Source organism: Canis lupus, chromosome 22, assembly GCF_011100685.1.
Source record: "Canis lupus familiaris isolate Mischka breed German Shepherd chromosome 22, alternate assembly UU_Cfam_GSD_1.0, whole genome shotgun sequence".
NCBI classification, from domain to species: Eukaryota; Metazoa; Chordata; class Mammalia; order Carnivora; family Canidae; genus Canis; species Canis lupus.
Window position 1 is genome coordinate 767226 of NC_049243.1, and position 22893 is coordinate 790118.

General features: G+C 55.5%; 1 protein-coding gene across 1 annotated transcript in view; it reads right to left on the reverse strand.

The window, feature by feature from the left end:
- The window catches only part of FAM124A (family with sequence similarity 124 member A), an 84720-nt gene extending 73927 nt beyond the window's left edge, over window positions 1-10793 (reverse strand). The window contains exons 1-2 of the mRNA XM_038569416.1: window positions 10664-10793; window positions 2170-2201 (exon numbers count right to left, since the gene is read on the reverse strand). Of these exons, the coding sequence (XP_038425344.1) occupies window positions 2170-2201; window positions 10664-10728 (97 nt within the window). The 5' untranslated portion in view covers window positions 10729-10793. The remainder of the gene's footprint in view (window positions 1-2169; window positions 2202-10663) is intronic.
- Between the last annotated feature and the right edge of the window lie 12100 nt (window positions 10794-22893).

A 22893-nucleotide genomic window follows, 5' to 3' on the forward strand; every position in this document is an offset into this window, starting at 1 on the left:
GGACCCCGAGCCCGGAGCCGCCCCGTCCGGGCCCCTAAGCCCAGCGGCCTCCCCACGGTCCTCTCTGTGCCATCAGCCAGTCTGCGGGGAAACGCTACTTTTAACATTTTTTTAAGGTATTTATTTATTTATTTATTTATTTATTTATTTATTTATTTATTTTTTATTTATTTATTTATTTATTTATTTATGATAGTCACAGAGAGAGAGAGAGAGAGGCAGAGGGAGAAGCAGGCTCCATGCACCGGGAGCCCGACGTGGGATTCGATCCCGGGTCTCCAGGATCGCGCCCTGGGCCAAAGGCAGGCGCCAAACCGCTGCGCCACCCAGGGATCCCGAAACGCTACTTTTAAAAGCGGGTGGCAAACACCCTCCCTACTGCAGCCCCGCCGCGCCTGCATTGTGCAGGACAAGCTCAAGACCTCAGGCTTAATTTCTTTTTCCTTTTCTGGAAAGGGTCCGCCGTGCCAGTTCACGGACTGCGGCAGGGCCTCCCCCACCGGGTGCAGTCGGGCTTCACCTCCCGGCTCGGAGGAGAGGCAGGCCAGGCAAGCTCAAGGCAACGACGGGGCCGCGGAACCCACTCACCCCGAGTCCTGCCCCACAAGGCTGTGACGCCTGCGGCCAGGCAGCCATTCTGTGACCTGAGGCAGAAGCCAAAGCCAAGCAGAACAATGAAAGGAGCCTCCAGACCAGACCTGGTTCTTTTCTTTTTTTTTAACATTAAAGGAGAATAAACGCCTACTCAAGTCATTATTTTTTCCTCTATTATTTATCGCCAAACACATTTCCTAACTCAAATGTGAAACATTTGAAACACGGACATCCCCGCTTACCAAGAGGTCCCAGCACCTACAGCTGATGCAGGAGTCACCAAAGATTTAAAGAGAAAAGGAAGAACAATAAAAGGCTATTGATCCCTAGGAGGAATTCCAACTCCAAGATCGTAATTAAAATAAGGGAGAGGAAAGCCTCCCAAACCGAATTACCAGTTTCGCTGACAAGGGAGGTGCTTTGTTGTGACCCAGAGGACTGATGTGAGAGCTACAAATTGAGCAAAGGCTCTGGGCAAGTATTTCATAAGAATCGTTCTTAAAGAAATGTAGCTTCTGGGCAAAACTGAGAGGAATGAAAATGGCAGCAGGGAGAGAGAGTTCAAGGGAGCTTTCCCTGATTTTTTAGGAACGCAGAAGCTTCAGGGAGGGAACGCGAATCACCAGAGCATTATTCTCATTATTACTAACGGTTCTTAATAACTAAGGGGCAATGCTGGGTCTCTAGTTGCCTGAAATGATCAGAGATTACTCGCAGCAGTTATACTAATAACTAAATATAATTTGACACTAAATTACAATGCCAGAAATACAGCTTTCTGCACAGTCTCTTATTGCAAAGGAAAACTAAGCCAGAACATCAATACACAGAATAATCCAATTAAGTGTCTTTCCATTTGGGTACTATTTAGAATGGGGAGTTTCACAAGGAAGATAGGAAAAAAAAAAAACAATTCAGTATTTACTGATTCACATAACCAGGTCTTTTATTGTAAGACAATTTTTTTGTGTGTGGTTATTTTAAAATAGGTGTTTAATTAATCTGAATGGCTTTGGTCATTTACACAGTGATCTTAATCACTGCAAACTGTTCCTAGATAGAAGGCCTCATTGCCCATGAACAGATTTACTTGTCAATTAGTATTTAATACAGGCATCTTTTTCTAGGCTTGCAGGATGTTTATGAACATATTCCCAATCACCTCTTTTTTATTTTTTTTTAGTTTTTTAATTTTTTAATTTTTTTTTACCGTATCTGATAATCACCTATGATGCAGAAATACAAGGCCCTAAAGATGAACTGGGGCCACCCATGGGTCTAATGGATGTGCTCTGAGCTGTGAGCCCACCGGCAGCAGGTATTTGATACGTGTTTGTTGAATGAATGAGTAACCTCCCATTATCCAGAGAAGCTGTTTTAGGAGCATGTATCCTAACGAAGCCTGGGCTAGTTCCCCTATGCTCGATTTCCACGGGGAAAGTAGTGGCGTACCGAATTCTGAAATTCAGAATTCAGAATTCTGAAAGGGACAGTTAAACTCTCCGGGAAAAGCCCAAAATTCCTGGGAAATGGGACCGAGAAGCCAGCGCTGAAGGACATTTAAGCCATACTTACTGCTGGTGGAGGACATGTGGCTGTAGTCAGACCTGAAACACAAAACCTTCGTATTAGTCGCATTACACACGATTTTTCTGTATCCACATGATTTCTTCAAGCTAGAATTTTAAACACAGTCAGTGGTAAGCAACATTTACATGGTAAGGACCTCCTACCAAATTAAGAACCGAGGGCTCTCGTGCAACACAAAGGCATGTCTGAATTTGAAGGGCAAATTTTAAAGAAAAAAAGAAATCAGGGGTCCCCCCTATGGGCTCTGTGAGTCTCCAAGATGGGAAGCCAGCTGGATCCCAAACGATGTAAATTCACCGGCAAATTTTTTAAGGGAAGCTTATTCTTTTGGGGAGAAGACAGAGTTTTCAGCAGATTCTTGAAGGCCACCATCACAACTCCCCAAGAAGGTGAAGCAGCCGCTGCAAGCGAGGGCACCCCTCAGGTTGGCACCGTGTCACAGGGAAATGTTTCTCTGCCAACCGGGGCAGGGCGGTGAAGGGCCCCTGGCTCGGCCCCCCCCCCCCCCCCCCCCCCCAGCCACCGGGAAGCACTGGGGCACCGTGAGGTTTGACGGGTCTCAGATCCAGCTGAGAAGACATCCTGCTGCATATTTACAGTGACAGGATGTGGGCTGTGACAGGGAAGGGGAAAAAGGCAGGGTTAGGACAAGGGGTGAAACCACCCATCGGTTTCCAGGCTGAGCAGCCAGCCGCGGGCCCCCGCCTCTGTGAGAACGGGCATCTGGCCAGGGAGCTGCCTGCTTCATCTCCGCGGGTCTGTGCTCTCCTTGTGCGGCTGGGAAGCCCTCCCTCCCGGCAGCACATTCAGTGCAGAGGCTCTCGCTCCCTCCCTCCAGCGGCCGGAGTCATTCTCAGAAGGGAATTAATCTCTCAGGCACGTAGGGATGCATTCCGCAAGGTGGTAGTCAGGGGATATGCTCATGCAAATAAAGCCCTTGATTCTGGTTAATTCTCCCCGTATATGCTCCTTTTAGTTACTCAGCCTCATGGCGCCCTTCCTTAAATCATCCCATTTTCACTCTGCGGACTGTTACCACAGAAGTATATACGAAACTTCAAAAAAAAAAAATCATCAAAAGCACACCTCTTACTGGTTGAAATAGCCTACACCACTCACACAAAGTGATGCATGGATCGGTAGAGGAACAAAATGGAAGGAAAATGGCAGGAAGTTCTCTCTTTCAAACGAAATGCTTTGGTAGCTGCAGAGTCACTGACGCCTCGGGCTGGAGAGAGGAGCAACTATTAACATTTGCACACCCCCTATGCGTCACGGACTGCATCCACCTACACCGAATCCACCTTCTTTTTTTTTTTAATTTTGAAAATTAATTAATTAATTTTTTGTATGTTTTTTCATCGGAGTTAGGTTTGTCAACATGTAGCATGACACCCAGCGCTCAGCCCGTCCACCTTCCCACGCTATTGGTTAGGAAACGAAAGCGATGCTATCGGCGAGGAGACCGGGAGGCAAAAGGCAACAAGGACCTGCAGTAGGAGCGCAGCACCCCGCCCCCCCCCCCCCCCCCCGGCAAGGGCGGAGCCAGAAGGGACAAGCATTGGCTGGAATGCGGTGACGTGCTGGCTCGGGGAGCTGGATGCAAGAGGGGGCAGTCAGGAGCCCCTGGCGCTGGTGCATTCAATTCTGCCTGAGACCAGGCAGGACATAAATTGACTTTAGGACAAAACTTAGAAATGTGGCTGTGAACGAATGTAACAGATGCTCCAGGAGCAGCCACTGTGGCAGATACAACAACACAAAAATCCTGCAGGAGCATCTTAATAAGGTGGCCAGGCTTTAAGGACATTCCGCGACAAATCAAAGAAAATGTTCAACGGGAACGTGTGATGGGACTATTCATTTTATTATTAGAAATCTGTCTTTTCAGCTAGGATTTTCCAGACATCCCCGAGGCAGACGGGTTTTGCAAATGCAGACGCTGCACGGATCCGCACGCAGATGGATACGAATGCAGAAGGAAATTTATGTGTGAGACCTAATCTGAGAATCCTAAGGTGTAACCATCGTATTTTGGGACAGGTGCGAGCAAAACGCACGTCCCTGCCGCGCCTCTCTCCGTATGTGTTTCCTGGGACGAAAGGCGCTGCCGGGGTGAGGCCTGCCAGCGGCCCGCGCTCCCGACTGTCACTCTTGCCCTGCTCCAGTTCCTTCTCCAAACAGCAGCCAATCTTTGCAAAGTGCAAACCTGATCGTGTCACTCTCTGGATGAAGTTCAAGCTCGGCAGTGCACAACATAAACCCCTCTTTCCGTGAATGATGGCCTCTGCCCAGCTCCGCAGTCTCATCCATCACCCCACCTGCCATCCCCGTCCACCATCAAAACGGAAATCAAACGGAAAAGTCCCCTAAAACCTTACTCTGCTTTCCAGCCTCTGATCCTGCTTATGCGACTTGTCCACAGTTGCCATCATGATGGAGATACCACGTGCTACTATGTAATTATAATTTTATTTTATTTTTTTATGTAATTATAATTTTAGACAAAGTGATGGACTGTAGTGCATCGCGTTACCATGTGCACCATTTGCCTTTTGTCTGCTATATGATCGTTTCTGATTGTTCACCTCCGCAAACCACATGACGACGAGATACTTATACATACAGCTGGATATTTCAGCTCCTGTTCCTTAGGAAAATTATCACGAGGGGAGATAGGAGCTGAGTTAAGGTACAAACACTTGTATAGCTCATAAAATACATTACAAAGGGCTCCGAGAGATTATTTGCTGGAAATATTGCTGGTGAAAGACAAGCTATAAAGCTTAAAATAATTTTGTGCTTCAACAGGTTCAAATAATTTCAGATATTGACTACAGGTCTCTGGAGGGGTGCATGATCTCCAGCTTTTTTTTTTTTTTTTTTTTTTTTTTTTTTAGGACAGGAGGGAACAGCAATAGGATACTGCCGTGTGAATCCTATTTATTGGTCTTACATCCTAAGAGTTTACCACTTAGCTCTAAACAGGACATTTAGCTCTGCGAGAATGAAGCACGAGAGGTGAATCCATGAATTTTAGGAAGAAAAGATGTATGGGCACATGATACAGATAAGCAGAATAATGTAAGGATTATATATATTCACACACCTGACACATAGACATATCTACAAATATTACATTTATTTGGTATCTGTGCCAACCATGACCAAAGAGTTAGACACAGGCCCCTGGCGGTATTTTAACTACAATTATACACGTAAGGGTTAAGTATAAAGGGGTCTGCACTTAAACAGTCCGTCACTGTAGCACCTACTTGCCCATATGTATATATGAACACATATATGGGATACCTTCTTAAATTCTCTTTTCCAGGAAAATCTTGGCATAAGAATTGATCTTGACATTTCTGTAAAACTTCAGCTCGATGCATCATGGACCTCATCTGTTAACTCTCAGTCCATGGTAATCGAGAGCTAACTAGCTCCACCTCGAACACAGAGATAATACAGTACCTAATCGATCATCCTGTCTCCTCTGCCAGATTTCCCCTTTTACTGTTCTCTAAACCTGTCCCATCTTCAGATTTATCCCCCCCCCATTCTTTTCCATTCTCCTGCTAATAAACGCCAGACCTGTGAATTGTTTGCCATCTCTAAATCACAGTGAAGTATCAATGGGAGGTCACCCAAAGGGTACGGGGTGGCTGTGTTTTCAGAAGCTCAGTGACGGGTGACATGGATGTGGGGGTTCATTAGTGCCAGATCAAACTTCTAAATTAAATTAATGCATCCATCAGATATGGTCATATTAGAAAGAGTGGCTCAGACACCGTATCTGGGAGACCTCACTAATGAAACACCCGCTAAAAAGCACTCATCTTACTTGATGTCTTTTATTTTGGTCTGCAACACCACCACCTGTCCCTCTGTTAAGGGGTTTTGTTTCTTGAGATAGTTTATCATGGTCAGTAGCTGGCTGGCCAGCTTTTCCTAATGAAAAAATACACAGAAGCACAAAGCTTGCCTTCAGGGATCCTTGGGTGGCTCAAGGGTTGAGCGTCTGCCTTTGGCTCAGGCCGCGACCCCGGGGTCCCAGGTTCGAGTCCCGCATCGGACTCCCTGCACGGAGCCTGCTTCTCCCTCTGCCTGTGTCTCTCATAAATAAATAAATAAAATCTTAAAAAAAAGAAAAAAGCTTGCCTTCAGTGCATTTGGAAAAGAGGAGCTTCAAAATAGCATCAACTGCCCCAGAAGAATACTAGTTTGCTCTTAGCTTGGCCCGCACTAGGTGGGGCAGACGGCAAAGATGGCATTTCAAGCAAAAGAAAAACGTCTGAGTAGCAAACAAGAATTAATTGCCAATCAACAGCCCTCAGAGAGGCAACTTCGCTAGGTGGAAAGCACGCCGGAGACTTAGGCTTCAATTTAGGCCACGAACTCGTCATGACCCGCTGAACCTCCTCATCTGTAAAATAATAATATTGGGACGTGTCCTATCATCCTGCAGATGCTCTGAACGCTGATCAAACTGAAAACATCAGAGCATCTGCTGCAATGACTATAAAGAACATGGGATCCAAAAAAAAAAAAAAAAAAAAGAACATGGGATCCTGAGCGTACCTGGAAATACACATTTTTATTTTAGAAAACTCCAGGTTATCATCTGGCGTGTTCTTCACACTGATATTAATAGCATGATGAGGAATCATGTACAGAGGGTTCACGTATGCCGGGCACTGTTCTAGGAGCTTTAAATGCATAGATTAACTGAATTCTCACAACCACACTGTGGGGTAGGTACTACTGCTGTCATCCCATAGAAAACTCAGAGCACGGAGCGGAACCCCAGCAGCCTGGCTCTCTCTCTTTTTTTTTTTTTTTTTTTTAATGTATGATAGTCACACAGAGAGAGAGAGAGAGAGGCAGAGACACAGGCAGAGGGAGAAGCAGGCTCCAGGCACCGGGAGCCCGACGTGGGATTCGATCCCGGGTCTCCAGGATCGCACCCTGGGCCAAAGGCAGGCGCTAAACCGCTGCGCCACCCAGGGATCCCCAGCCTGGCTCTCTTGATCGTCCCTTTCGAAGCAGTCAACACCCCCTGCCCCTGGTGGCGGGACCCACAAAGGTTTTTAGCACCTTCTCTGAGCGTGCTGCCGGAAGGATCCACAGTCAGCTCCACCACGACCCCATCCCCCGCTCCTATGTTTCGTTCACACCTGCTTGGCAATAATAGTCCCTCTCCCCCAAACCTTGATTCGATGCTCTCAACCGCTCACCGTCTCCCTGTGCCCGCCCCGAAGGAGCTGAGCGCGGCGGCAGGAGGACATACAGCACGGAGATGGGGCCCTTCGCACGTTCACCGTCACTAATCCCAGCTGGGTTCTCGGCCAACGTTGCCCCAAACAACGATTTCCAGTCCCCACTTTCCTGGGGGAGGCAGCTGTTTGTCCAGAACGGAACCCCACCTGCCCCGCCACACTGCAGGAAGGGGAGGTCCCTCTTTCCACCCAAAGCCCCTCTGACAGAGAGGCCTGGAGCCCATCTGCCTCCCCACCTCTTCAGCAAGCGGACTCTGCAAACCACGTTCTTCTCCTAGATCTTCATCTTTCCCTTTTTATAGAGTCTCTTCTAGGAGCACCTCTTTGCTCGCCTTGGGAATCCTTCCTGCAGCCCACCCTCCCCTCCACTCCGGCTACTGCCTCTCCTCACCCGTCCCTTCCCAAAGGGCTCTAGCTTCCTCCTCCACCACAAATTCCGTGCCTTCGGGGAGGCCTGGGGATCTGCCTTCCGCCTGCACCTCTCCTCCACTACCTCCGTCTACGTCCCTTCATCCAAGCGGGGTTTCTCATAGCCCAGGCCTTTCCGTGCCCCCCACCTCGTTCTTCCTTCTGTGTCCATGTCCACTTTTTCTCAGGCCCCTTTATCAACTCTTCCGCCTTCGCCTGGCACTTAAGTGTTGTCCTGTCGCAAGGCTGGTCTTAAGCCACACCTACTCGTCAGGTGTTGAAGGGTTAAATGACTTAATGGACTACGCAAAGGCTCAGGACGGTCCGCGGCCCAGAGAAAATGCTAGGTGTTTGCTATTTATTACCTTTAGTCAATTTAACCCACTCCTAGGGCGGCAACTGCCATTTTTAGGCTGATGGTTCCCAAATGTGATGTCATCACGCCGACCTCCTCTCCAGATAGATCTACTCAACCGCTGGCTCAGCACATCCTTCCTTGGCTGTCTCCCAATACCTCAGACACAACGTGTTGAAAATGGAGCTTCTCCTGCCCTGCCCAAACTTGGTTTGGGGGGGACCACAGGCTACTTGGAGAATGCGGATGAAAAATCAGTCTTTTCTCACAAAAGTTCACAAAAAACATCATTTTGCCTACGACTTCAAGCCCTTCGTGGACCTCAAACTTAGGGTCCCTGCCTCAGCAGATGTGTCACTTGAGCCGAGTTCTGAAAGAAGATAGAGTGTCACCCGGTGGACAGGCATGCCAGGTGGAGAAGGGCACAGCTGGCAAAAGGGGCAGCACAACAAAGGCAAAGGATCGGAAACACCTTGCTGATGTGGCTTGATGTCCAAGGGTCCAAGGATGCACCTGCTGAGAAACAAAGCCACAGACGCACAGGGGGACCCTATAACATTGGGGCCTGTAGAGCTACTCTAAGCTCTTTGTATGTTAGAGCGGACACAGACACAAAAAGTCTGGAAGGCGGAGAGACATGATCAGATTTGTATTTTAAAAATAATAATGAGGGACGCCTGGGTGGCCCAGTGGTTAAGCATCTGCCTTCGACTCAGGGGTCCCGAGATCGAGTCTCGCATCAGGGTCCCCGCAGGGAGCCTGCTTCTCCCTCTGCCTGTGTCTCTGCCTCTCTCTCTGTGTGTCTCTCATTAGTAAATAAAAATTTAAAAATCTTAAGAAAATAAAAATAGCGATAGCAAACAAGTATTAAGTCTGGACAGACAGCTCTACAAAACCTGGGGGTGAGTTCTGGAAAAGCAAGGAAACTATGAATGGCTTTTTGATAACCAAACTTCAGGAGGTATGTGAGTATGCGGCAAACGCAGGATCAGTAACCCCACGCTGAGGCTCATGTTCAAGTGCACGCTCTTCGGCCTTCATCTTTAGCTTAAGGAGGCTACCGAGGCAAAAAGAACTCTTTAACCACTTCCATCCCATCACGACTATACGTTCTGGTGACAGAGGCAGTGAAGAGCAGCCTGGTGTCCGTATGGTCAGCAAGCCCTTCCCGGCAGCCCTGGCTGCTATCATGCTTTTCCCTGGGAGCCCAGGGTACTGCCCTGGGTCAGGGCTTCCCCTCCGCTTTTCCAGGAGAGAATCCTTGGGGAAAAAAACACCTGTTTTAGGTGAGCTCCACAAACTGAAAACAAACGGACCCGTTGGTGCCTTGATGAACCCAGCTACAAGTGAGCTGGCGAGTTTTGCTTGGTTTTTTCTACTCATGGCTTAGCTAACCGGGAAGGCGGGTGGAGGGGTGGGGGGGATAAAAATCAGGGATCTTCAGTTACAGTTGATAGATGCCGCATGCACCCAGTGTGGGGAAGGAAAAAGGGAGTTCTATCTGGAATCAGGTCACCCCACCAGGATGTAACGGGGTTCTACGGCGAACCTTAAACAAGCACAAGTTCGAACAGCAGCGAGAGCCCGCTGGGAAGTACCTGCTGCGGGGTGTAACATCCCAGATCCAGGCGAGGAGTGGGTGCGGGCTGCAAGGACCCCCTGGGAGCCTTTCTCAGGGGCAGCCCCTTGTGCCCATTCTGGCCTTTGACACCCAACCTGTCCCAGGACTGCCAAGCCCTGAGATTAGTCTAAATCTCCCTAACTTTCCAGGGAGGAGGCTTTCCCTGATGTGCGCAGCTCCGGTCCACCCCCGGGGGTTCACCAGATGGGAAAGGACACCCTTTCCTCCTGGATCAGTACCCGCATCCTGGACGTTTGCTGACGCTGCACAGGGAAATCCTCTAGAGATAGGGGCCGGGTGCAAGCTTTTGCAAGGACAGTCATCTCCTAAATGCTACCGGGTCTTTTGTCCCACTTGAGGAAAATGGTGTCGTTGGGAGGAGGCTGGTTTGGCTCCAGGGTAAAAGTTTGGGCCGGCTGTGTCCGCCGGGGCCTCGAGGCCATCTCTGCAAGCCGGGCTACCTCACAGCGTCGTCCCACCTGGCCCCAGGCCGGGACAGGTGCGCACACGAGTTTGGCGGGGAGGTAGGAGCTGAGCAGCGAGCGCGAGAAAGGCTCCAAATGAAAAAGGTCATCGCCTTGGATGAGCTCACAGAGCTGTGGGCGCCAGGTGCCCCCCCGAGTGAGGTCCTGGGGGGCAAGCGCACCGTCCGGGGGTGCGGGGTGCCCCCCCGGGCCCGGCCCCGACCACGCCGCCCTGCCCTCCGCGGGGACCCCCGGGGCCCCTCCCCGCTCCGCTCGGCCGCGGGGTCCGGGGAGGCACGGCCGGGGCGCCGCGGGGACTCGGGGACTCGGGGGCGCCCCCCGCCCGGCTCACCCTCCGGTCTCGGCGCCCGAGTCCACGCAGTCGTCCTCCTCGCCGCCGCCCGTCTGCGGCTCCATGGCGCGCCCCCGCGCCGCCCGGCCGGCTCCCGCTCCGGCTCCCCCGGCTCCTCGGCTCCCTCCGAGCAGCTCGCGCTCGGGCTCGGGCCGCCGCCGCCGCCTCCGCCTCCGCCGCCTCCGCCTCCGCCCCCGCCCCCGCCGCCTCCGCCCCGCCGGCGCCGCGCCCTCTCCTGGCCGCGCCCTCCCGCTCGGGCTGTGCGCGTGCGCGTGCGGGGGCGCGGGGGGCGGGGGCCGCCTGGGTGCGGCTCCGTGGGCGCGGGTGCGCGTGTGTGCAAGGGGAGCGGGTGCGCGTGCGTGGGCACGGGGAGCAGATGCGTGTGCACGGGGCCGTGTGCGCGCCTGGGAGCGCGGAGCGGGCCGTGTGGGCGGGGCCGTGGGCGCGGGGAGCGGGGCGTGTGCGAGGGTGCAGGTGCGCGCCTGGGAATGAGTGTGGGTGCAGGTGCGCGCCTAGGAGCGGGTGCGGGTGCAGGTGCGCGCCTAGGAGCGGGTGCGGGTGCAGGTGCGCGCCTGGGAGCGGGTGCGGGTGCAGGTGCAGCTGCGCGCCTGGGAGCGGGTGCGGGTGCAGGTGCGCGCCTGGGAGCGGGTGTGCGTGCAGGTGCGCGCCTAGGAGCGGGTGCAGATGTAGGTGCGCGCCTGGGAGCGGGTGCGGGTGCAGGTGCGCGCCTGGGAGCGGGTGCGGGTGCAGATGCGCGCCTAGGAGCGGGTGCAGATGTAGGTGCGCGCCTGGGAGCGGGTGCGGGTGCGCGTGCGCGCCTGGGAGCGGAGAGGGGCGTGTGCGCGGGGGGCGGGGGCGGGGGAGGTGCGCACCTGCGCTGGGCGGTGATGTGGCGGCGTCAGGTGATGCTCGCGGGCGCGCTCCCGGGTGGGCCCTGAGCCGGCGCCCGTCCGCGCTCCGAGGCCGCGAGTGGCGTGTGGGCGAGCGTGCGTGTGCGCCCAGGAGCCGCCGCTCTCCCGGGAGCTGGGAGCCGCACCCACAGGCGGGGCGGGCCCGGGTCTCCGCGAGTCCCGGGGGCAGCTGTGTCCCCGCAGCCCGGGGCGCCCGCCACGCCTGGCCCATCACCTGCCAACCCCGCCCGGGTCACCCCCGGGGCCCCGCCCTCCAGGCCGCAGGACACTCAGCGCCCTGCCTTCTGTTGCTATAAACCAAAAGTCGGAAGCTCGGGGGTGACCCGGGCTGAGCGTGGAGCCGGGTGCAGCCCTGGGCACCGCCACTGCCAGGCCGGCCGCCCCCGGTGGCTCCTTAAGTACCTACTGGGTCCGGGCGAGAAGCAAGGAGAAGGGGGACCTAGGCTGCTTCGGGAGGTCTTGCTCATTGGCTTTTATTTAACACTTTATTTTAAAAACCACTTGTCCCAGAAACAAACATTTCAGGGTAAAGAGAGATGGTAGGGTTGGGGCCCCCGCGGGGGTGGGGGTTGGGGGCGGGAATCTCCTTTTTCCAAGTCTCCAGAAGAGTTTGCTGTGAAAAATAAATATTATGATTGTGACGACAAAAATCATAAACTATTGACAAACCTACTGAGACAAAGAGAGCCACTAGCTTACGTGGGAGCATAAGGAGACCAGATGGCAAAGGGATAAACGAATCGGAGGACAAACGGTTGAGTTGGAAATTAATCTCATTAAAGTATGAAGGGCTCGGCAGGGATGAGGGAGCCTAGAGGGGGTCCCGCCCAGGAGGCCGCCCCCCGCTCGAGCCCACGGTTCCCGGCGTGACAGCTGCAGCCCGAGCCCGGACACCCCATGGAGGGCCCGCCACCGCCCTCCCACCGCCAGGGCTGGGTGACCCGGGACAGGGCACCGGGGAGCCCTGGGGAGAAGTGCCCAGGAGCGCTGGGCCTTCCGGGAACCGCGGCCGGGTGGCCCGCTGGGCGTGGGACCGGCGGCCTGGTCTGGGGAAGGCTGCCTGCGGGCCCTCCACACCCTCACGCTTCCCTCGTGGGTCCAGTCTTCACACCTCTGACCGCCGGCGTTCGTCTGCACGTTCTCACCACGGAGAGCCACAGGCTGAGCGGCCTGAGGCGCAGGGATTGGTTTTGTCAGGTCCCTGGAGGGGGACGGCCCACGGAGGGTGGCCGATGGCGGCCCTGTCACTGCCTTCTCCGCATCCGTCTCTGTGTGTGTCCAAACGTCCTCTCTGTATGAGGACACCTGCCAGACTGGGACCCACCCGAAAGGCTCCGTTTACTTAAATATTTCTCTGAAGATCTTCCTCCAAACACAGTCCATCTGGGAGGAGATCTGGGGTTGGGCTTCGGCCTGTGGATTTGGGGGCCCGATGCAGCACCTCACTAGGAGGCAGGACCACGTGCATGTGGGCGACAAGAGCTTTGGTGGCAGCCACCTGCCCACGTGTACACCGTCTTCTCGCACCTGTAAGTGGGTGACCTGATGGGCGGATGCCTTGTATGTACGTGGGGAGCACCCGGGGCTCGGGGGGGCTTTGAGGGGTCACCACTGGGAGGCCCAGGGCTGACTCGGTGCCCGGCAGGTGGGCAGCAAGGCCTTAGTGTTCCACTCTGCAGGCGGCCTCCAGTCTCCCCCAGGAGGTCCCTGGGTCCCCGCAGGCAGCCTCCATGTCTCCCCTGGGAGGTCTCTGGGTCCCCGCAGGCGGCCTCCACGTCTCCCCTGGGAGGTCTCTGAGACCCCCCAATGGCCCCAGTGTCCCCGACCATCTGCACCTGCAGGCCGCGCTCGCTCTTCAAGGTGACTGACGCGGGGACCCGGCGGCTGTGGCCCCATAGGAGAGCAACTGGGCCCCGAGCCCTGAACGTGGGAGTCCAGGGGGGACCCCTACACCTCAGCATGGCCTGATGGGTGGCCAGACAGAGGTTGTGCGGGGTCAGTTTAGAGACGTGTACAAAGTGCCATTAGAGCCGCTGCCGTGAGGAAATCATCTCCCTGGGTGACATGGGGGGGACACGGGGACACGGGAGCCACGGGGCCGGGGAAGGAAAGGCTTCCCGGAGGAGACACCATGCTCACACAGGTGGGGGGGGGGCCCTCGGGCAGAGCACAGGGTGGTGGCTGCGAGTGGGAGTCACGTACTGGACACCTGACACTAAGGTGATGCTGAAAAATAAACACTTGAAAATAAAATTGGCCTACTTTGTTCTGTAAAAAAAAGAAAAGAGACTGTGTTTGTTGGCACGCAGCGGCACAGCTCTGCTCCAGCCCCCCTCGGGCCCCCCTGGCCCCTCCATCCCCACTCCAGCCCCCCTCCGGCCCCCCTCCAGACCCCCTGCAGCCTGTTCCAGCGCCCCCCCCCCCGGTCCCCTTCACCCATCCAGGCTCCGTGCCGCTGTCCCTGTGGTGGCAGCCCCACAGGCCCTAGCGGGCCCGCGAGGGGAAGCGGGGTCCCGGCGGGCGCACGGAGCCGGAGCCTCACCTGGGCCACCCCACGGGCTCACCTGGGCCGCCGGGGTTCTCCATCTGACTGTCTCCAGGCCATGCTGACAACCGACTGGCCCCCCGCTGCTCCGGATCAGGGTCGGGGTGAGCACCGAGGCCCCCGGGGCTGGCCCGGCCTGCGATGAGGAGCCGCCGCGGAGACCCAGGGTCGGAAGGAGCCACCCGACGTGGGGCTGAGGGCTTGTCGTGCAGGTGAACTCCCGGGCCATGCCTCTCGCTTTCCTCGCTTTGTTCCTTGTTTTTTCATTTTATTTTGTGCCAGCAGGGTAAGCTGGGCCCCTGGGGACGCCTCCTGTGAGGCAGCTTCCCGGGTGTCCTGCTGGGCGGCGGGTGGCCGAGAGCCGAGCGGCCATCCTCGGGTGGCGAGCAGCAGCCCGCAGTGCCCTGGGCACCCCCGTGCTCCCTGGTGGCCGCCGTGTTGCCCCGCGCCCTGGTCACGCGGCTGCTGGTTTGTCCGGGTCCAGGCACCCGTCACGCAGCACAGTCCTGTGTCCCTTCCGTCCCGAGGAGATTTCTTCTCCCTTCACCACCGTGAACGTCCCCGTCTTCCCCGGGACAGGCCGTCTCCTGGGCCCCGGTGGTATCACAGCCCCGTCGTCTCCCTGCCCATCGGGGCACATCGGCCCTGGCCCTCCTGCAGCTGCCCCAGGCCTTCGCAGGCGGGCGCCTCCGGGGTCCCTGCCCCCCTTCCTGTGCCTCCTCTCCCTGGGCTTGCGGGTCCAGCCGCAGCATGTGGGACTCCCGATGTGAGCCCCGGGCTCCGAAGCCTTCTCTGCGCCTCGAGTGGCCTCCGACCACCCCGCTAGCTGTGCAAGGCACTTCCAGCCACAGTCCTAGAAAACCCAACTGAGGACGGGCCCGCCCGCCCTCCTCTCCGCCCTCATCCGGCCCAATGCTGCCCTCACGCGTCCCCGTCGTTGTCGTTGTCGTCGTCGTCTTTGTTGTCGTCGTCGTCAGCCAGACACCGAGGTGTCATCCTTGGAAACTCCCCACCTTGGCCACCTCCCGGAGCATCACCAAGCCCTGTTGTCTCTGTGTGCCGGCGTGTCCTGCTGTCTTGGCCTGTCTCCGACTCCCCGGCCGTCCCGTGGGCCCGTACCTCCTCCTGCTCGAGGCTGGCCTGCTCTTCTGGTCTTCAGGCGGCCCCGCGCTCCCCCCGCTGCCTCTCTCACGCCCGCACCCTAAGGTCCCTGAAAGAGCAGGCGGCCGCTTCCTGTTGCTCTTAGGACGGGGACCGCAGCGCCACCCCCTTCCCCCCCCCCGGCTCTCTCTCCTCTCCACCTGCACCGACAGCCTGTATGTCCTCGAGCGGCCAGCGGTGATCTGTCCCCACGCAGGGAGCACCGCTCACGCTGCGGCCTCTACCTGGAGTGCCCTTCCCGGCCCCCGTCCACCTACTTGATCACCGACCACCTCTCAGTAATGCTTTCCTCCCCGACTTACTCCCCAGAGGACCCTAACCAAGAGGTCGTGACTTACCCGCCCGGCCCTTGACCCTGCCCTTTTGCGACCTGTGAGTTGCAAGCTCTGGGAAAGCCGGGGCGTCTCGCTCAGCCTGCTCCTGCCCTGTCCCCCACAGGGTGTGCCCGTGGTGTCTCATTGCAGCAGGTGCCTCCTCGCCTGGCACACGGCTGACGGGGTGACTGAACCTGGCTCTTGGAAAACCAGAAGATTCTCAAAGATGTTCATCTTTTTTTTTTTTTTTTAAGGCCAGGGACAACACGTAGCAGAGCAGACGTGGCCCAAATAATTAAGCCTCTTGCCACTGGGAGACGTGCTTCCTGGAAGCAGCAGGGGGAAAGGGTACAGCGAGTGACAGTGGTTAATTCCCACAGCCGCTCAAGAGCTGACCCAAGCGACCTCTGGACTCCTCCGGGCGTGAGTAAGACAATGTGGAAAACATTATGTGATGACCCGGCTGTGCGTGGATGCTTTCATTTTTCCATTATATTTTCCAGAATTCAAAGCAGTGCATCCAGTCATCACAAGGAGACTTAGGCCATTCTCTCCTCTTTCTGCCTTTGGGTAACAAGCGTCCACCGCGGTGGCCCTGCGGACACGTCACCTGCGGTTCCCACAGGGGACAGGTTGCTGGGCCCTGAGAACCGTTTGCTGGGGGTTGTACAGTCTTCCCATCGGGAAGGTAAAGGAGCGTCTTCAAATGCGAGGATGCCTCCGTTCCTTGGGGTGAGGGTAAATGCTCTCCTGCTGACAGGGCGGGGGCTGATCCCTCGCGTTCCCGGGCCTCCCTCTGCATTATGATTCCATGATCCTATTAATGTTTGACAGGAGGGCACGTCTGAATGTGCAATTCCATACAACCCTCGGGTTTTCTCCGGGGGACAAAACTGAATAGAAAATGGAATACATCCTTGCACTGGGGGTCTGGCCGTGTGCTTTGGAATAGCAGCCAGCTGCACGGCCCCGTCACCGTGGAAACGCGCAAGGCCCCAGACGGCGATCTTAGGGGCTCAGAGTTATCTGGACTTGGCTTCATGGTGGGAGGAAACACATGGGACGTCTTCTCCATGAATCCGGGAACACTGACAAGTGGGGTTCCACGTGATTTATGACGCCAATAGCGCATGGACCACAAGGGTCAAGGGCAACCCCTGGTTTTATGCTAAAAAGGAGGGAATACGGGTCAGTGTGCTGTTGAAAGTTTTGGTCTCTTTTGCACATGATGCTGAGTATCAAGATGATTCTTGAGGGAAAAAGAAAAAAAAAAAAAAAGACGGTCAAGCATCTGCCCATTTGGTTTATACGATGCCAAACCCTGAGATATTTGGAAACACTGAAATGTCTGACATTGCAAGGATACACTTTCTGGATGAAAAATTATGTGGGTTTCCTTTTTAATTCCTTATTTTGGGGCTGCATACATCCTTTTTGAAAAGTGGCTCTGTTATATGTAACTAGGATTTACATTGAGTTTCAAAGACCTATGGGTACCCAGAAAGGTCTTGTGTGGGTTTTTTCCTTTAAAATAAGTGTTTTATAATTTTTTTTAATTTTTTAATTTTTTTTTTAGTGTTTTATAATTCTGTGATACGATTTTTCCCAACAGAAAGATTGCAGAAAGCTCCCTTTGGCCTGTCAGCAGCATCCCACACAGGCAGCCACACCCTCCTCCCTGGAGCGCTCCCTTCACTGGATACCACCCCTGCCGGTTCTCTTCCCACGTCCCTGGACATTGCTTCTCAGATTCCTTTGCCAGATCCTGACCCGATACAGACCAGCCCAACTTCTCGTATTGGAAGAACACAATCGGAGGAGCGTAATTCTCCTCTGCTCTCTGTCTGTCTCTCTTCTCCTTCTCCACTCACTTCCTCCGTGACTCTATGCATGCTCAGCAGTACGAGCACGATCACCACGATGATGGCTTCTAAGTTTGCATCTTTGCTCCACTTCTCCCAGCCGAGCTCCAACCTTAAGTTCAATTCTCTCCATGATGTTCTCTCTCGGACATCTCAGAGGTGTGTCGAATGCAAAATGCCCAAAGCAGAAACTCCGATATTCCTCCCCAAACCTGCTGTGTCACCTCCGCGTTTCTTAATATATGATCCTTCCGTCCACCAGAACCCGGTGGAGCTCTCCGTCCACCAGAGTCACCTTTGGTACCTCCACCCGGCCCACCTTTCACATCTGATCATCATGAGCACACCCTATAAGTGTCCCTTGAATTGTCCCCTTCTCTCCATCTTCAGTGGGAAGATCTCAGTCCCGACCCGCATGGTCGCTGACGTAGATGACGACAGCTGCCCCCTAACTGGCACTCCTGCACCCACTCCGGCCCTCTCACAATATATTATTCATACCAGGTAGAGAAATTTTATAGAAGTGCAAACCGAATCATGTTACTTCTCTGATTGAAGCCCTTCTATGATCTCCCAACACCCTCAGGGGCAACAGGAAGGAAGGCCTTGCAGAGCAAGACTCTACATTGTGTCTTAGAAATGTTGAGCTTAAAAAAAAAAAAAAAAAAAAAAAAGAAATGTTGAGCTTGACATGCCTGTAGGACTCAGTTAGGGTCTGCTGGGCAGACACAGAGGTCAGAGCGGGCGATGTAGCTCTGGTAGATGCTGCGGGAACTAAGAGCCAAACAGGGAGGTTATCACCATAAGCTAGGAGCACCCCCGTTAGGGCCCACGGAGTGGCACTCCAGCGGGAGGGTGGCCGCAGCATGTTAGACGCTGTAGACGGTGAGGAACTCTACTTCGTTGGAGTGCTCCAGAGCAAAGCAGTGGTTTAGGGGGTGTCTGCGTACATCTAGCTCACGAGGGATTGATGTACAACCAACGTGTCAATTAATTAATTAATTTTATTTTTTTAATTAATTAATTTTAAAAACTATTTTACTTATTTATTCATGAGAGACACAGAGAGAGAGGCAGAGACCCTGGCAGAGGGAGAAGCAGGCTCCATGCAGGAAGCCTGATGCAGGACTCGATCCTGGGACCCTGGGGTCACAACCTGAGCCGAAGGCAGAGAGCAAAATAGCAGACAACCGAAGGACGCCGGGCTGCAGAAATGTGCAGCGTTCAGGTGGAAATACTCAGCTCAAAACGTGTGGTGATTCGGAAGGTGACTTTGTACTCTCCCCGGGAACCAGCTGGAAGAAGGTCCTAATTTATTGAACTTTTTATCCCAAGGAAGATAAAGGCATTGAGCACATAGTCATTTGATTCCTCTCTTCTGCTTGGGTCTTAGAAAAAAAAATAATAACCGGAGAGAGAAGCTCCATACTTGTGATGTAATTGCCTTGGGGGAAAAGCATGAGTGGGAAGCAAGCTCGGCTTGGGAGCAGAAATGGGGAGGGGCACGAGGAGGAGGAGTGGGGGAGCACGGGGCTGCCGGGACTTCTGCTGTTTCCACGGCTCCTCCCTGCCGCTGCGGGGAGTGGAAGCTCCCTGGGAGCCAGGCACTGCTCCACACCCTTCAAATGCATGAACTCACGGAGTGCCTAAACCCCGTGCCTTAGACGCCCTGTTTCTCCCCCAGTTTGCAGGCCCGACACAGGAGCTACAAGGAGGCGGGTCACTCGCTGGAGGCACATGACCAGTAAGTGGCTGAGCCTGCACTTGAGCCTCGAAGGTTCCATTTCTGAGTCTCAAGATCCCAACCTCTCCCTTTTGCTCTCCCTGGAAGCACGACAGTGCCACGTGGATGACGACCTTGGGTCCTGGGGGAGCCCCAATCCGCGTGAGGAGCCCGATGCCCGGCCCGGGGGTCCCAGAGAGGCAAAGGGGCTGCAGCAGGGACGTGGCCATCGGTGCCTGTTGTGCTTCTGTCTCTCTTACTCTGCACACCAGGAGACGCCCGGCCATGGGCTGTAGGGCAGACGGGGGAAGAGGGGGGACACGGGCGCGAGCCGAGCTGGCGGCTCTCAGGTCAGGCAACAGGGGTCCCGGCCTTTTGGTCTGTGTAGCGGGCACACCGGCAGGTCTGCACTGTCTGTGGCTCTGCCCGAGGCCACCCGCTGACTGCATCCTTCCATTCAGGTAGGACAAAGCCCTGAAGACACCGCTGAGGGTCAGAGACGCCCTGGTAGAAAGAGCGAAACTAGGTATCAGCGCGGTGACGGGGAGGCTGCAGCCCTGGTCACACGTGCTGGGAGCCAGGGGCTGCAGGGGCTCGCCGACACCTGGGCCGGGGGTGCAGACCCAAAGCGGGCTTGAGGACCAGGCTGTGTGACCCCGAGGCCGGGTCGGAGCTAAGACGCTGCTCCGCCCGACAGGCGTGGGCCGATAGTCCCTACTGGATAATGTCCTTGTAAGAAGGTGCTCGAATCTCACGGCCCGGGGTCGGTGGCCAGACTGCCTGGCATCTCTGCAACTTGTTAATCGGCCCCTCTGGTTCTCACCCAGGAGTTCTCAAAGGGGCCACCCCAATTCTCTTGGGCTGGTAACCTCAGCTCCAGTTCTCTTAGAACAGTAATCCTGGTTTGCTCAAAATTGCAAAATTATTTCCTTGGTTAGTGCCTTTAACCCTTGGAATTAAAGAAGCGACCAGATAGATGAAACCTCCCGCATTCATATTCCTATGTTAACTTCTGACATGATTCTATACATTCAAATGTGAGCTTTAAAAGGAATTCAGCATATTATTTGATATGCTCGTAGCTACCTCAGGGCCTTTGCACTTGCTACTCGTCTGCTTGGAAATCTCTTCTTCCCCACAGTCTTGTGCCCTGCTTTTCTAAATCCTTTGTCTCTCCTCAAATAACGATAAAACTTTCCCTAATCACCTTGTAAAAGATTGCACTTCATCCCTCCTCACCTCTGCTCAGTTGTCTGGACAGCACTGGCCACCGTCTGACCTATTGCACGTTGTTGTTACTTATTTACCTTCACTGTGCATGAGGTGCTGTTCCGGGTTCGGGGAGATAAAACGATAAGCAAATAAAACAGGCTGATCTGACCTTATTTTGGAAGGATGCTTCAGTGAGCTGCTTGGGTCAGAGGGGATCCACCGAGGGCGGTTGGGTCGCAGCAGACGACACCCAGAAGATCTCAGCGCCGTAAAAACGAAGAGAGCAGGACGGTCTGGGAGGACTTCCAGCATCTTAACACCCGTTGAGTTATCTTAGTGAGTTCTAGCAGGTCACTACTGGGTCGGCGGTGCCATTTCTTCAGCTGTAAGATACGTGCAGGTGCTAAAAACGCTCATGCAGCACCAAACCAGGTGCGTGAAAAGCCACTCTTTCCCTCCCAGAACTTCTTGTCCTCTTAGCCTGACTCCCTAGCGGTTTCCCTGCTTCCCCTCAGACATCCTTCACGCACATCTTTGCACGTCTGCTGCAACGTCGCACGCACACTACCTTGCCTTTGTTGTCCTCGAAAGCGCCTCCGAGACGCCCCTATATGAACGTATGCAGGCCTACCTGCCCCTAAAGCAGCTTTTCTTTTACTATTTCATTATATGGGTTGCTACTGGTTTGTGGGTTTTTTTTTTAGAGAGAGAGAGAAAGAGAGAGAGTGTGCAGAGGCGGAGGGAGGGAGGGAAGGGGAAGCAGGCTCCCCGGCCAATGCGGAGCCCGTTGTGGGGCCTGAGCTCACGACCCTGAGGTCGTGCCTTGCACCAAAGTGGGGAGTCAGAGGTGAGCCAGCCGGGTGCCCCACGGGCTGTAACCTATCGCCGGACCCGAACGATACCTCCTTGAGCCTCCTCACGGTCCCTATATAAATACACCCGCAGAGTCGCCGCCGCCAGTACATGAGGGCGTGAGTGAGGCTCGATGGCCCTGTTTGAACGGCCATGACCTCAGTTCGGCCTCCAGCGTCCCCACTGGGGCAGGTGGACGCACGCAGGCCCCCTGCTCCAGCCCTGGCCGCCCGGCTTTGCAGCCTGGCCACCAAGGTGCTCGACAGCCGTGCAGGTGATACGCTGGCGGCCGGCCCGGTGGGGGCGGCACCGGGGGTCCCACGTACGCAGGGGGGCCACCTAATGGTGACCTGCCCAGGCAAGTCCGCGAGCCTGTATGAAGTTCCTCCTGTCCAGCCCGTCGGCGGTCCCGTGCGGGGTCCTGAGCGCCCACGGAGGCGGCCGGAGGGGAGCCCTCGGGGAACCCATGGTGGGGGGGAAGCCGACTCTCTGCGGGACTCATGGGGCCGTCAGCCCCCAAGAACCTCTGGGCTTGCTGGGCCTCCGTCTGGGACCACGGCCACACGCGATGCACAGCCACGGGGACGTCCCTGCGGGGAACGGGGCTGAGGAGCCGACCTGCGAGTCTCAGGCTCCTGAGCGGCTGTTGAAGGTCACAGACAGGCTCTCCTTTATTTATTTATTTATTTATTTGAGCAATGGGGGGGGGGGGCCTGGGCACGATCGGGGTGGGGGCAGACGCAGAGGGAGAAGCAGACTGTCTGCTGAGCGGGGAGCCCAGCACAGCGGGGAAGGGGCTCGAACCCAGGACCCTGAGACACGACCCGAGCTGAAGGCAGGAGCCCCTCCAGGGCCCCGACGGGCTCAGGAGCAGCCTTGGAGGAAAACGGTCAACGAAGTCAAACTTCAGTCTCTCTCTCTCTCTCTCTCTCTCTCACCATCGGGCCGAGATATTATTATCCGAGAAGCCAACGGCACCCCCGCAGCGCTAGGCTGGGCGGCCAGTCCTCGGAGGAGGCCCGGGAGCCCGAGCCCCAGAGCCTGCCGATTTCGGATGCGTAAGCGCTTCACGGGGCCGTGGGGGGGACACGCATGGACCCGCCTGCTGCAGCCCCAGCTGCCGCCTTTAAGGGCTGTTCGTGCCTCCGAGCACCACACTCGGCAGGTCCTCGCGACCGGGCAGGACTGGCACGTGTCCACCCGACAGAGATGAGGTTAGCTTATGCCTGACAGCCGAGGCCACGGCTCCGCGTCCTCCTGCCGCCCACAAAACCCTAAAGCACAACGGCCTCCAAACCCTGTTTTTTTATGCTCATGGAGTTTTGTGGGTCAGGGGGGATGGGATGGGGGGACGGGATGGGGGAATGGGGTGGGGGGGATGGGACAGTGGGGGACAGGACCGGGGGGACGGGACGGGGGGGATGGGATGGGACAGAGGGTATGGGATGGGACGGGGGTATGGACAGGACAGGATGGGGGACCAGACTGAGGTGACAGGGGAAATGGGATAGGGAGGATGGGATGGGGGACAGGATGGGGGGCAGATGGGGGGATGGGACAGGATGGGGGGAATGGGACAGGATGGGGGGGATGGGACAGGATGGGAGGGATGGGACAGGACAGGGGGACGGGAGAGGACAGGGAGTATGG